At 40.4% G+C, this 12128-nt stretch overlaps 2 protein-coding genes across 5 annotated transcripts in view; both read right to left on the bottom strand.

Moving 5' to 3' along the window:
• Window positions 1–12128, bottom strand: part of LOC135482823 (glutathione hydrolase 1 proenzyme-like) — a 47535-nt gene that overhangs the window by 22743 nt on the left and 12664 nt on the right. The window lies entirely within an intron of this gene.
• LOC135482822 (NF-kappa-B inhibitor cactus-like) lies at window positions 6281–10656 on the bottom strand. Of its 2 annotated transcripts, none has more exons than XM_064763226.1 (6): window positions 10251–10656; window positions 9382–9513; window positions 8673–9025; window positions 8257–8345; window positions 7825–8079; window positions 6281–7463 (listed from the first exon to the last, which is right to left on the bottom strand). In XM_064763226.1, exons 1-6 carry the CDS (start codon window positions 10580–10582, stop codon window positions 7413–7415), a joined length of 1212 nt encoding a protein of 403 aa, XP_064619296.1. In that variant the 5' UTR covers window positions 10583–10656; the 3' UTR covers window positions 6281–7412. The 2 variants fall into 2 exon arrangements, with proteins under 2 accessions (XP_064619296.1, XP_064619297.1); XM_064763227.1 differs by having other exon boundaries at window positions 9382–9510.

Genomic DNA, 12128 nt, shown 5'->3' with positions numbered 1-12128 from the left:
TTGTTAATGCAGGCAAGCATTGTGTTGCAAAAGGAAAGGATCATGGGGAGACCCTACTGAGATCCGATATATCAATTCGATAATGTACCAGGTACTGTTATTCACTGTAATCTACAAGAGTACTCAATTTCGACCCGGCCATTTCATTCGATAATAACCAGTTAAAAATACAGAGTTGGTAGATAATCATAAAGACATTTAGTAGAGGACAGGAAGGATCCAAGAAAGCATCCACAGAACGAACTTCTCTTTCCAAATACATAAAATAAAATAAGCTACACTACTGAACACTGACTGGACCTGGTGGTCCTGGATGATCATATGTCTCAGGCAAACTGCACTGCAAAACTTACAACTATCAATAAGACTGCAGACAATTCAGACACTGACCCATCCAGAATGCCAGATCAAAACGTCCAGATTGAATGAACAGTCTCACGACGAGTGACCAGTCAGACCAGTAGGCCTTCTGGTCTCGGCAGTGGATTTCGACTGAATTCAGTGTGGACATTTCAAAGCCTTTAGGCCTATGGTGGCCAGGCTTCACCACTAACAGGGCTATAATGTACATTGCATGTAGGGCCTAGCATGCTAGGCCCTACATGTACATATGTACATGTAGCCTATACACTGTAGGTGGTGGGTCAGTGCATGCAAATCATGAATGAATGAATCATCATCTGTTCTGAATGAAGCGTCTGTGTCCGAAGCATTTTTCAGCAAGACATTTCACGCAATATGCGTGAATTTGACACTCTGCTATAATGAGACAACAATTTCTGCTCGCAAGTATTTGGAAAAGGAACATTTGGCAGAATGGGGTCGAAATCGATCGCATTTTAGATCAGTATAAAACGTCAACAGTCCCGGCGACTTCCGCCATCGATTTTGAGCTCGATCCGAGTGCACCCTCTCGGAAATACTTCACACTTGCGTCAACTTTTTCGGCGGGAATATTCAAACTAACGAGTATCTCATTAAATGCATGTAATGCGCGAATGCTCTACTAATACTTCGGAACAAATTTTCAATAATGTTCATATAAAATTTAGCACTAAAATCGAATAAAACTGTTTGAAACTGTTCTTAAATCGAGAGTGCGACACTTTGCTTCATGGCGCGCATCGTATTATCACAAGAGCGCTGACGGGCGCGCACTTTCGCGGGCCTTTTTAAGTTGTCTTTTACTTATCACATCGCCTACAAACTTCTTCTTTTTCCAGTTTAGTGCATTCTTCATTAATAGAGTAGCCTACAGGCCTATCGAACTGGTGATAAAAATGTTTTGTGCATGCGTCGTGAGAACTGAAGAAAAAAGAGAACTAAAAACAGGTTTCGAATGGTGCGCGTTTTCTTTTTTGCCTTAGGCCTTTACAAAATTGTCAAAAAAAATGTCTTTTGTGCTGTCGGAAACATAAAAAAAAGAATATCTACAAAAGCTATATCTTACCCTTGAACACTTTAACCAGTTCTCCCATCCCCCATGAGGCCAACGTTTCCTCGACGTCCATTTCAAAGATCAGCGAAAACGAAGTTTGGCTTTTGAAGCGGGTTAAAAATGGCGGCGATCGACGCTGGACGTCTGCTGTCTGGGGGCGCATTCTGATTGGTCGAAGCTTACTACTTCAAGTGGTTAATTCACAAAATCAGTGATTCTGATTGGTCGGCTGATTTTACTACTTGAAATGGTAAAAAAGTATTCATGCTGTTTGGATTTCAAGTAGTTACTCTAACTATGAAAATAGTTATGTTAACTACTTATTGGTAAACGTATCGTTAACAACTTCAAATGGTAAATGATTTACTATTTAATTTTTGGAGTGCAGTAAGACCGGCCAGTAAGATAGCCAGTATGCTTATTCTTCCAATACATGTTCACGTAAACGTATTTTTGGCAAGTAATTTTGAAAAGTTCCGCGGAACCGAATGCTACCAAAACCTTAACCTAATTTTTTCAATAATTTCCACAAATTTCTATTTCATTTCTTTACCTACATGCAATTGCTCGAGCTATAAAAATCTGATTCGTGACTTGATTTGTCATACCAATGAAGTACAATGGCTTGGGGAAAGTAGCTACATTCAGGACGTGATTAAGCAGGAATCTTCGCGATTACGTGACGAAGTATTTGAAATGATCTACAAGATGTTGGTTAGGTGTTTCCTACAGCTTCGGGCAATCCATCACTGTTATAATTGGTGTTGTCAGGGTAACTATCGAATGACGGGATGCGCATTCAATTGAGGACATTGCATGGTTTATATAGCCGCCGACCAGTTTTGAAAACATACTTAGAAATGAAGGTATATACTGAAAATCAGTGCTATTATGCTTTATCTAGTATAAGGATCGCTATGTATGTAAGTGATACTATCGCGGGCAGGACGACGGGCGGGTCTTTTCTACATCATGGTGAAATAACTTAACGATGCTCAGCGTGTCGTGTGGGGTCATAACTTTCTAAGAATCTTAAATGGAATTTGAAACCTGGCAAATATAAGAGCTTGCAGAAGAAAGGAGCCTCCCCTCTCCCCCTCGCTCAATACGACCCTGACCTCGACAGGTAAACAGAAGATCGTTATTCCTACATCGGAACCGAAGGTCATTATAGCTTCTGCTTCGTGTCATTCCGTCAACGAACTCAAGGTAGTATTTCTCCAAGGGAAGCTAAATATTTTTCACACAAATTATTATGACTCCTGGCCTTTTCTGGACAGCAAACCATGTCATGGTTTTGACTGACGTACATCAGGTGATCAGGTCAAGAAGATGTTGATGTCGTGTCACGCGCAGTGCCGCGGAACTGATTTAATAGAAACAACAGCGCAGATGGAATTGTCACTAGCTAATGATATTACACTATTCATATTCGGCTGGCTCAAGATGCGAGACAATTACATAGTGTGTTATATAATGACCATATGCATTCCTAGTTCTAACACCACGCCTGCGCCATAAATGGTCAAGTACTGTTTAAACAATTCTTGGCCGAAAAAACACATTTAAATAAAAAAGGAGTCGGTGACACAAGGCCAAGGAACTCTCTTTATCAATACTGGTAAATGCACAAAATGAAATGCTTGACACAGACCTTCTATTATAAACTCAACCCTCAAAGAATACTAGGCATTCAATGCAATATTGTATCTTTGTATCGAAATATTTTTCTTCCGAATGAAAATATGGTTGTTCCTGTAGCATGACTTTACCAATGGCAGTTTCCCAGGCTATTACATTTAGTATATATTGACCTAAACATGAATGATCTAGGAACCTGACCAATGTGTACGTCACTCTGTTTAGCTTGATTTGTTGCGAGGCAATTCGATAAATTGTCCAAGCAAAGATATCAGCTAGTATTCACAGACACGACAATTTGATCACAATATCGTTAGCAAAGCAGCTCTAGTTGATTATGAGACCTGTCGGCTGCCGTTCTCATAAGACTACTTTACCACTGGCAAAGCATGCAGTTATTAGCGCGACAATTAAATGTTGGATGTTACCTATGCCTGGAGCGGGCGAAACCTCGCGCGAAATCGGAATTGCTTGATTTCTTTTACGACTCATCCAAAGCCATATGGACGAGTTTCATTTCTCTGCAGGGTATACTCAAAGATTCTCTCGGTTAATTACCGACTTAATGTAAAAGTTCATTATTGGTGAGATAAGAGATGACTTTGATGACAGCGTATTCAGACCAGGCAAGAAATGATAGGAATGTAAAAGCACTTCAAAGCAGCTGATTAAATATGTGTAATCAACCCAGAGATGAAAGAGAGACCTTTGTGGAGGTGGAATCAGTTGGATAAAGCAGTCTGCGATGATATAAAGAAGAGACGAACCTCTCATCGCGATTTACTCTCTGTGTTCAGCTATGTTTTAAAAACAATATTTTATAGTGCATCCGATAGTGTTTCAATCAATATATTGTTTATCGATAAGTACAAAATGTAGCTTCTGAAATGAAATGTTGCCCGTCCAAAGAATTTAAAAAAATCAAAGTATAGATAACATTCTCGAAATTCAGTGCTAAAAAACAAGTACATGAGTGTGTACAAGTGCACGCATATTGATTTTTAGTTCTAATGACCGCTGGGCGGCTGACCTCGCCCGCGGCAGGATGCTCTGAATCAAAGGCTAGTTCCTATATAATCATGACACAGACCTGCACAGAAGAATGTCAACGTCGTCGGCGCCACGACTCCTTGTTAATCAATCGCTTTGTACAGAGCCATCTTCTAATATCGACATCAACTGAAATTACCATCGCTGTTCTCCAGCGTCGTTTCAATCGTGTCGACAGATGGAGAACACAACAGTAGAGTATCAAAGTATTCAGGTAACTATCTCGGAACACCGACAATTTCACTTGTCAGACAAGCATGGTTCAAGACATCATTTTGACGCAGAGTCTCCATGATCAAATTAGAATTCAGATCATGTTGTGTGCCAATCTTGTTAGCCTCCAGTTTGTTTGCTGTGAGAAGGCGATGAAATCCTTAATAGATTTCGTCAGCCTCATGTAGCATTCGAACAAAAAAAACAACGCCACGTCAGCGGTGCTAGAAGTCGAACAGGCTTTACCTATGGTAATAAAAAAAATTCTGAGGATAATATGCCAAGATGGAGAGCACGGTGGCAAAGCAAAGCGCGTAAGACCTGTAATCAGATGGGTTCCAGGGACGCCTGTTCAACTCCCTCTCAACCGGGTAAAGCGCAGTAAAGTGCTCTCCATGTTTTCACAGAATTCTTTCTGGATTACGCTGGGAAAATACCGTAAAGCTCTACGATAGACTGTTGTACAGTGTAGAGCATGATGTAGGCCTACATGTAAGAACATGGATTCACATCATTTTAATGAAAGCGATATGGCGGAAATACTCCTATCGAATAGCCCCAATTATCATAGTAAACAAGGAACGAAACAACTGAGAAAGTTGTTTACGCTGGGAAAATACCGTAAAGCGCTACGATAGACTGTTGTTCAGTGTAGAGCATGATGTACATGTAAGAACATGGATTCACATCATTTTAATGAAAGCGATATGGTGGAAATACTCCTATCGAATAGCCCCAAAATAAGTGAACAAGGATTCTAAAATACCTTGGTACCGTAAAGTCAACTTTTAAATGGAAAATGCATAAGCCTCGTTCTGAGAGTGGAGTGTTTTGGACACGCAACCAAGATGCTCCACCAAAGTTCCCTCGGGTTGCACTAAAATGTGGAAACCATGCACACAGCTCACTTCAGAAGTTTGAGGCTCTCAAAACACTGTTTCAAACACAAATCAGCCAAGGAAGCATCAACCACCCTAAGTGTTTTAATGAGCACTACACATATTTGCTGAGAAAAACGCTCCAAATAGCCCATTTGCGCGGATTTTAGCATCACTTTGAGCGAGCCGATGCGGACTTCCTATGCACGCTGCCGTAACATAATGTAAACAACGGCGCTACCGGCGCTCCGGGCAGGCGATGGATGGAATTTGCCATATTCAAGTTATTTTCGTGGCCTATCTTTTTAAGTTTGAGGTATTTTAGAATAGAAATTGAACCCTCGGCTTCGGACCTTGGTTGAGTTACCAAGACACTCTCGGGTGGAGCTAAAATTTCGTCCAAACCCTCGCCTATCGGCTCGGGTTTGGACTGTATTTTAGCTCCACCCTCGAGTGTCTTGGTAACTCAACCAAGGTCCTCCGCCTCGGGTTCAATTCCTTAAACGAAACAACTGAGAAAGTTGTTTACGCTGGGAAAATACCGTAAAGCGCTACGATAGACTGTTGTACAGTGTAGAGCATGATGTACATGTAAGAACATGGATTCACATTATTTTAATGAAAGCGATATGGCGGAAATACTCCTATCGAATAGCCCCAAAATAAGTGAACAAGGAACGAAACAACTGAGAAAGTTGTTTACGCTGGGAAAATACCGTAAAGCGCTACGATAGACTGTTGTTCCGTGTAGAGCATGATGTACATGTAAGAACATGGATTCACATCATTTTAATGAAAGCGATATGGTGGAAATACTCCTATCGAATAGCCCCAAAATAAGTGAACAAGGAACGAAACAACTGAGAAAGTTGTTTACGCTGGGAAAATACCGTAAAGCGCTACGATAGACTGTTGTACAGTGTAGAGCATGATGTACATGTAAGAACATGGATTCACATCATTTTAATGAAAGCGATATGGTGGAAATACTCCTATCGAATAGCCCCAATTATTATAGTGAACAAGGAAAAACACAAACAAACGATAGCTCGAGAAAAACTATTTTTTTCTCCTCAATTTATTGAAGAAATTCTATGATACCACACATATAATAGGAGATATCCGTTATAGGAAATGCATGTATGGCATGGGGAAGAAGTATACAATGTACTTGTTCCCCATGTCCCCATGCCATACATGTATTTCCTATAACATTATAATGTTCTGCTCTTGGCATATCTGCGGTTGCATTATGTTGCACGACTCCCATAAAGGGCACCGAATCAAGGCGGTAAAGACATTGTAAACTGTCCATGAAGGAATAATGTAGATGAAAGAGAAGTCTCAACAGACGTCCAGTGCATAGAAGAGTCTCTTTGAGACGTATTGGGATTTCTTGCTCCCTGTTGTACATGTACCCAAGACCTTTTTAACCCCTTACCGTCTCTCTGAAGACCTCTGTCGATTTCTTGCTCCCACTCTTCTACGTTAACATTTTACGTTCAACCCATAATTACTGCCGGACACTTGATTCAAGGACCTGTGCATAGTGCATGGCCTAGCAAACATCCGGATCATGACTTGACATCGTATGCTTTGTGTAATAAGCTTTTCCAAGACCATGTCTAGCTAGATATCATATTGTATAAATGTATTGTAATGCAACTCACGCAATCGCTGTTAAGGCCTATTACTCAGATAGAAGTGGCTTATCATTCATAAAATTGTTATTTTATATCAGAATCCATGATCCTTGAAGCAGACATTAGCCAAAATAGCTTTTTTATACAATGTTGTAATTTTCACCACTATGGTAGTTCCTTTTGCACCGATCATGTGAACTATCGATATACATGTAGTAATTCTTAACCAGTCTCCTGGTTTTTACTACTTTTTAGCTACACTGTAGAACAACTATTTAATAGTTAATTTCACTACCATTTTCACTAATTTCACCGTTGATGCAAAAGGAACTACCAGATTACGAATATTTGTTTTTTATTAATGGACTTAAAGTGTGTGTGACAATCAACTTTAAATACTAAGTATATGCTGTAGAAGCACGAATTTGTTTCCGTCCGCAACAAGTATAATTCTCTCCATGTTGACTGATATTGGGGGTGTGAATATATTGAGTGTGGATCTACGATATACATGTACATATGGAGCCTTCTTGAAAATTCAGCTTCGCTTCAAATCTTAAAGACCGATTGGCCGTTTATCTGCAGGTCAGCAAACTCACTCTGAAACGAAGAGGATTTGCTTGAATTGATAATAAACATGTCACTTATGGCAATATATCGGAATACATAAACCATAGTTTTTGGCGTACAATACAATTTTATCGCCGTTGTGCCTCCTGCCATGCGACTCGCCTTTTGAAAGATTTGGCACCCTTCGTGCAGACTCTTCTGTATTCCCAGCATCACACTTTTCACCCTAAAAATGTAGGGTGCCACAGTGCCTTACATCAATCGAGAAATATTTTTTTTTTAAAAATACAACGTAACTCGAATTTCAAAGTCGGAGATTTTTCGGCGTCTTATTGTCAAAAGTTCGCACGCCAAACGCAAAAATTTACTGCATGGTGCCGATATTTCGTACCTCTATTTCTTCGTCAGACTGTTCATCTAGGTCCGTGAATTCTGGAACCTCGATGACAGTTCTATAGGCGCCAAAGTTGGCCAGGTAGACAACTACGTCATAGAGCCCTCTCTCATTTGCAAGCTCTATGGGAGAAAGTCCGTAGAAGGTTGTGGCATCGATGTCAACCAAGCATTCTTCAACTAAATGTTTGATAGTTTCCCTGTCTTCATTTGCCACTGCCAAATGTATTGGACGAAGCCCAGCCTTTCCTTCCTGTAAAAGAAATCATTTTTCACAATGTGACCGACTAAATGACATTACAAATTCGTTAGAATGGCAAAGACGTTATGGTTAGCGCTACCACAATTTGGGACAAAAACTGTTGCCATTTTTTTCTTTATCGTGGAAACTTCGCTATCGTTATAGCTGATCAGATTGTTTAGAACATACCATTTCATCGACGTCTGCTCCAATTTCAACAAGATGTGTCAAAATGTCAAGATGACCTTCTAACGTTGCGAGGTGGATTGGTGAGTACCCTATACGAATGTTCAAAATAGCATTGATGAGCTTAAGTTATACGTGGATTGCACCAGAAAGACACGCTATAAAATGTGACAGCAGATCAAGAACTACATGGCCTCAATGGTGACATCGTGTTTTTGATATCCAATAAGGCTTGGTACCTAGGGAAAGTACACTTCGCTTCCAATTGCTACGTCTTTCGAATGAGACCTCCCAGTACCGGGGGAAGCAAGAGACCCATCTATTACCGGTTAAGCTAAAAACACGAGTAGCTTTTGTTATGTAGGCACCCCTCTTCCCTGTCGGAATATGGTGTCACTACACCAAAAATCCAATCATACCATCGTAATTTTTCGCTTTCACTTCTTGCTCAATCTTTCTTGTCTTTTGAACATATTTCCCATCTTGGGCTTCCCTTAGGCTGACAGGTTTCGCCAGCGCTTCTAATGTTTGTAGGTCTCCGTTTCTTGAGGCGATGTGTAACGCCGAATTGCCGTGGCGGTCGGGCAGAAGCAGATCGGCGCCTGCTATAAGGAGTGCCCGTACAACCCGAGCTTGTCTCGTCATTGCTGCGAGGATTAGTGGCGATTGTTGCATGTCGTTGACGATGTCCAGTTGGCATGGTGAGCAGGCAAAGCCAATGATGCAAACGATTGCCTTCAGGAGCTCGTGGATTATGAATATGTGGAGTGGTCTGCAATTTTTAAAAAAATCCATCGCCATCATTGTGTATGTTCAATTGTTAATTGTGAGGTGATAGGGATATTGTTAATATATGTATATATGGCAAGAATAGCTGGAGGCCTAACCTCTAAGAACTATCTCAATGCAATGCAATAAATATGTCTGGCCACCTGACATCTTCCGAGTTGTGATCGTGTGATAATGATTGTGAACAAACAAATTGATATATATACTTTTTAGAGGCTGCCATGGCGCAATATTTTTAAATCATCAAAACATAGCCTATGAGTATAATAAATTAAGAATTTATGGGAGGGGTTCACATGATTCACAGGAGAGAAACTTGATCTGATTTGATTAACTTACGTGTCACCTTCTGCATTTCTTGCAAAAAGCACAGCAATGTCGTTTTCTTCCGCTTTTTCCCTAATAATCGATTCAAATCCTTCATCTATTCCACCATGCCCAATGTTTTCTTTGTTGATATTTTGGGAGCTACTTTATAAAAGGTAAAGTGAAACTGCGTGTTACTTATGTTTTCAATGTTACCAATGTTTTCTTTGTTGATATTTTGGGAGCTACTTTATAAAAGGTAAAGTGAAACTGCGTGTTACTTTAAGTCACATGTAATGTGATAGGAAGTCTAGTAATTTTCGGATTGCGTTAAATTTACCAGTTTTCTCAAACAGGCCACAATTAACTCATTACATACTATAGGTTAATAAGGTGTTGAATTAGACGCAGTACCTTGTTTAATCTATATAGGGACCGAGAGCAAACGAGCTGGGTCGAGTGTAGATATTCGCGGTGTGCAATCTATTATTACATTAAAAACATGTACTGTTTCGTATTAGGACACTAAATCTTGAACTTCGTAGCCAATTTTAAGACCAATCTCAGGTGATGAACGGTACAATTATTGGGGAAAACCCATGTCTAGTTACAGAAACGTTATGCAATTTTTAACTACTGCACGAGTATGATCTAAGACGATTAGGACAAGCTAATGGGCTGGAATATATGTCACAGCAAACATGAAAGCCAACATGTATTTATTTACAACACTGCGCAGTACAGATGATACTAAGTTTTAAACCAAATCGGCCTACTTATCATTGTAAAACCCTTGAAACAAGGTCATGTGGCCTGGTGATGTTTCGAAATGAGACTTCTCAGCATAAATGAATAGAGAGAGTCTGTTATAATTATCCATTTTCGGAGCACTTCTGACTTACCCCCGAAGTCTCGAAAAGGCACCGATGCTTACGTCGCCGTGCTTGCTGCCGAGTGAAACGGCTGCCTTGAGGCTATCACCAACACCCGAATCATAGCATTGGCGTTTTGGCGTCTCCTTCGTATCGCCTCCCCTCTTTCCTCGGCGCTTGTTATCAAATCTGGTGATATCAATATACAGGTCCTGAACTCCCTTTCCGAGGGACTGAATGCCACTATCATTCTCTGAGGAAGATCCAACGCTTTCGTAGTACGTAGCCCATCTACGTAGTGCGAAGGAGCCGGTGTCGCATGCAGCATCGGCGGTGACATCAGAAGGAAGGTTGGGATCCATGGTATACTATCATGTCGCGGCCAATGACCTAGAAAGACTGCGCACTAACACCGTCTACTGATTTTGAAATAGAACATGTACCATCGACTGACCTGTAGGCAGATACGCATGCAAAAAGAAAAGTGGGAAATCCCCATTTGTAAATTTCTGGGGCCACCACTGATTTCGCAATGCCCTGTGTATATTGATAAGGAGTGTCAAAGAATTCCGCATTAGAATACATGTATATACCTTTAATTTACTTTATACATTATTGCAAGAATTTTATTTTCATGCCCTCAACCTTAATGGTTCGGTCATTTGTTTGGGAAGTTTAGTGCTGGGGGGGGGTTACGAACACTGCAATGTTCCAACAGGTAGAGTATATCTAACGTTCTTACAACCAGGAATGAACATGTACAGGTTCTGCGAATGTCAGACACAATGCTGGTTACGTCATCGGTGGGATAGCCAATCAACAAGAGGTATTGGCATACAGGAAGCGAAATTTTTTTCTGCAGGATACTTCTGCCATAGTGTACATCTGACAGCCAATCAGAATTCAAGGCAAGCACGTGTCTTTGTTGACATCATCTTTCCACATGGCGCAATAATGTCAACAATGCCACGTGTTCTGATAATCTTGGAAAGAACAAGTTAGCAAATGGTTAGAGGAGTATATTAGCTAAAATATATTTATCTGCAGTATCTTAACATGTATTTTCATTGTCGTCAATGTCGAGTGGACTGTATTTATTGGACTTGTCTGTTAAAGGCGCACTGTGCTCGGCAAAATAGCCGAGGTTGAATGTTTATCTGTCAACCGTGTAACTAGTTCTGCTGTATATGCATAGGTGGCGCCACCATTCAATTTATTTTGTTTGCTTGTCAAAATGTGTTTTATACAATGGCCCTTCAACAATGTTCAAACTACCAAAATAGGCCTGATACCTTCAACAAACAGCAGACATCGGATACACTGTCCCTTTAATAATTATCAACATTGGCAACACTGTCAGTGTCACTGCCCCTTAAAATTTCACAAATCGCGAGACATCGGATACACTGTCCCTTTAATAATTATCAACATTGGCAACACTGTCAGTGTCACTACCCCTTAAAATTTCACTAATCAATGCATGCACTGCAATGTAGCGATCAGATCAGCTGATGCCTCTTTTGTACGCATAATATCATCAATTTTACAATGAATCTGTGCAATTCATTCCTAAACACTACGACACAAACCTTGAGTTGAGCATAATTGGGGTCAGAAAATGAACTATTGTCACATTCACAGTTGAAGTGGCACTCGGCATGCGACTCGGTATCGTCCATTGTATTTGCATTATCATGCATAAATAAACAGTGTGACGTCAAAGATCGCGCCAATTGTGATTGGCTGTCAGATGTACACTGTGGCAGAAGTATCCTGCAGAAAAAAATTTCGCATACAGGAAGCACCCGAACAGAATCGAAATTCCCCGATGATAACATTATTGTCGTTCTTGTGAGAACCAGGACTATTCAAACTTTACAAAGAAAAAGACATTTCGCACAAGTAATA

Source organism: Lineus longissimus, chromosome 2, assembly GCF_910592395.1.
Source record: "Lineus longissimus chromosome 2, tnLinLong1.2, whole genome shotgun sequence".
Classification (NCBI taxonomy): Eukaryota; Metazoa; Nemertea; class Pilidiophora; order Heteronemertea; family Lineidae; genus Lineus; species Lineus longissimus.
The sequence above is the reverse complement of the archived record's forward strand: the minus strand, read 5'-3'. Positions and strand labels throughout refer to the sequence as shown.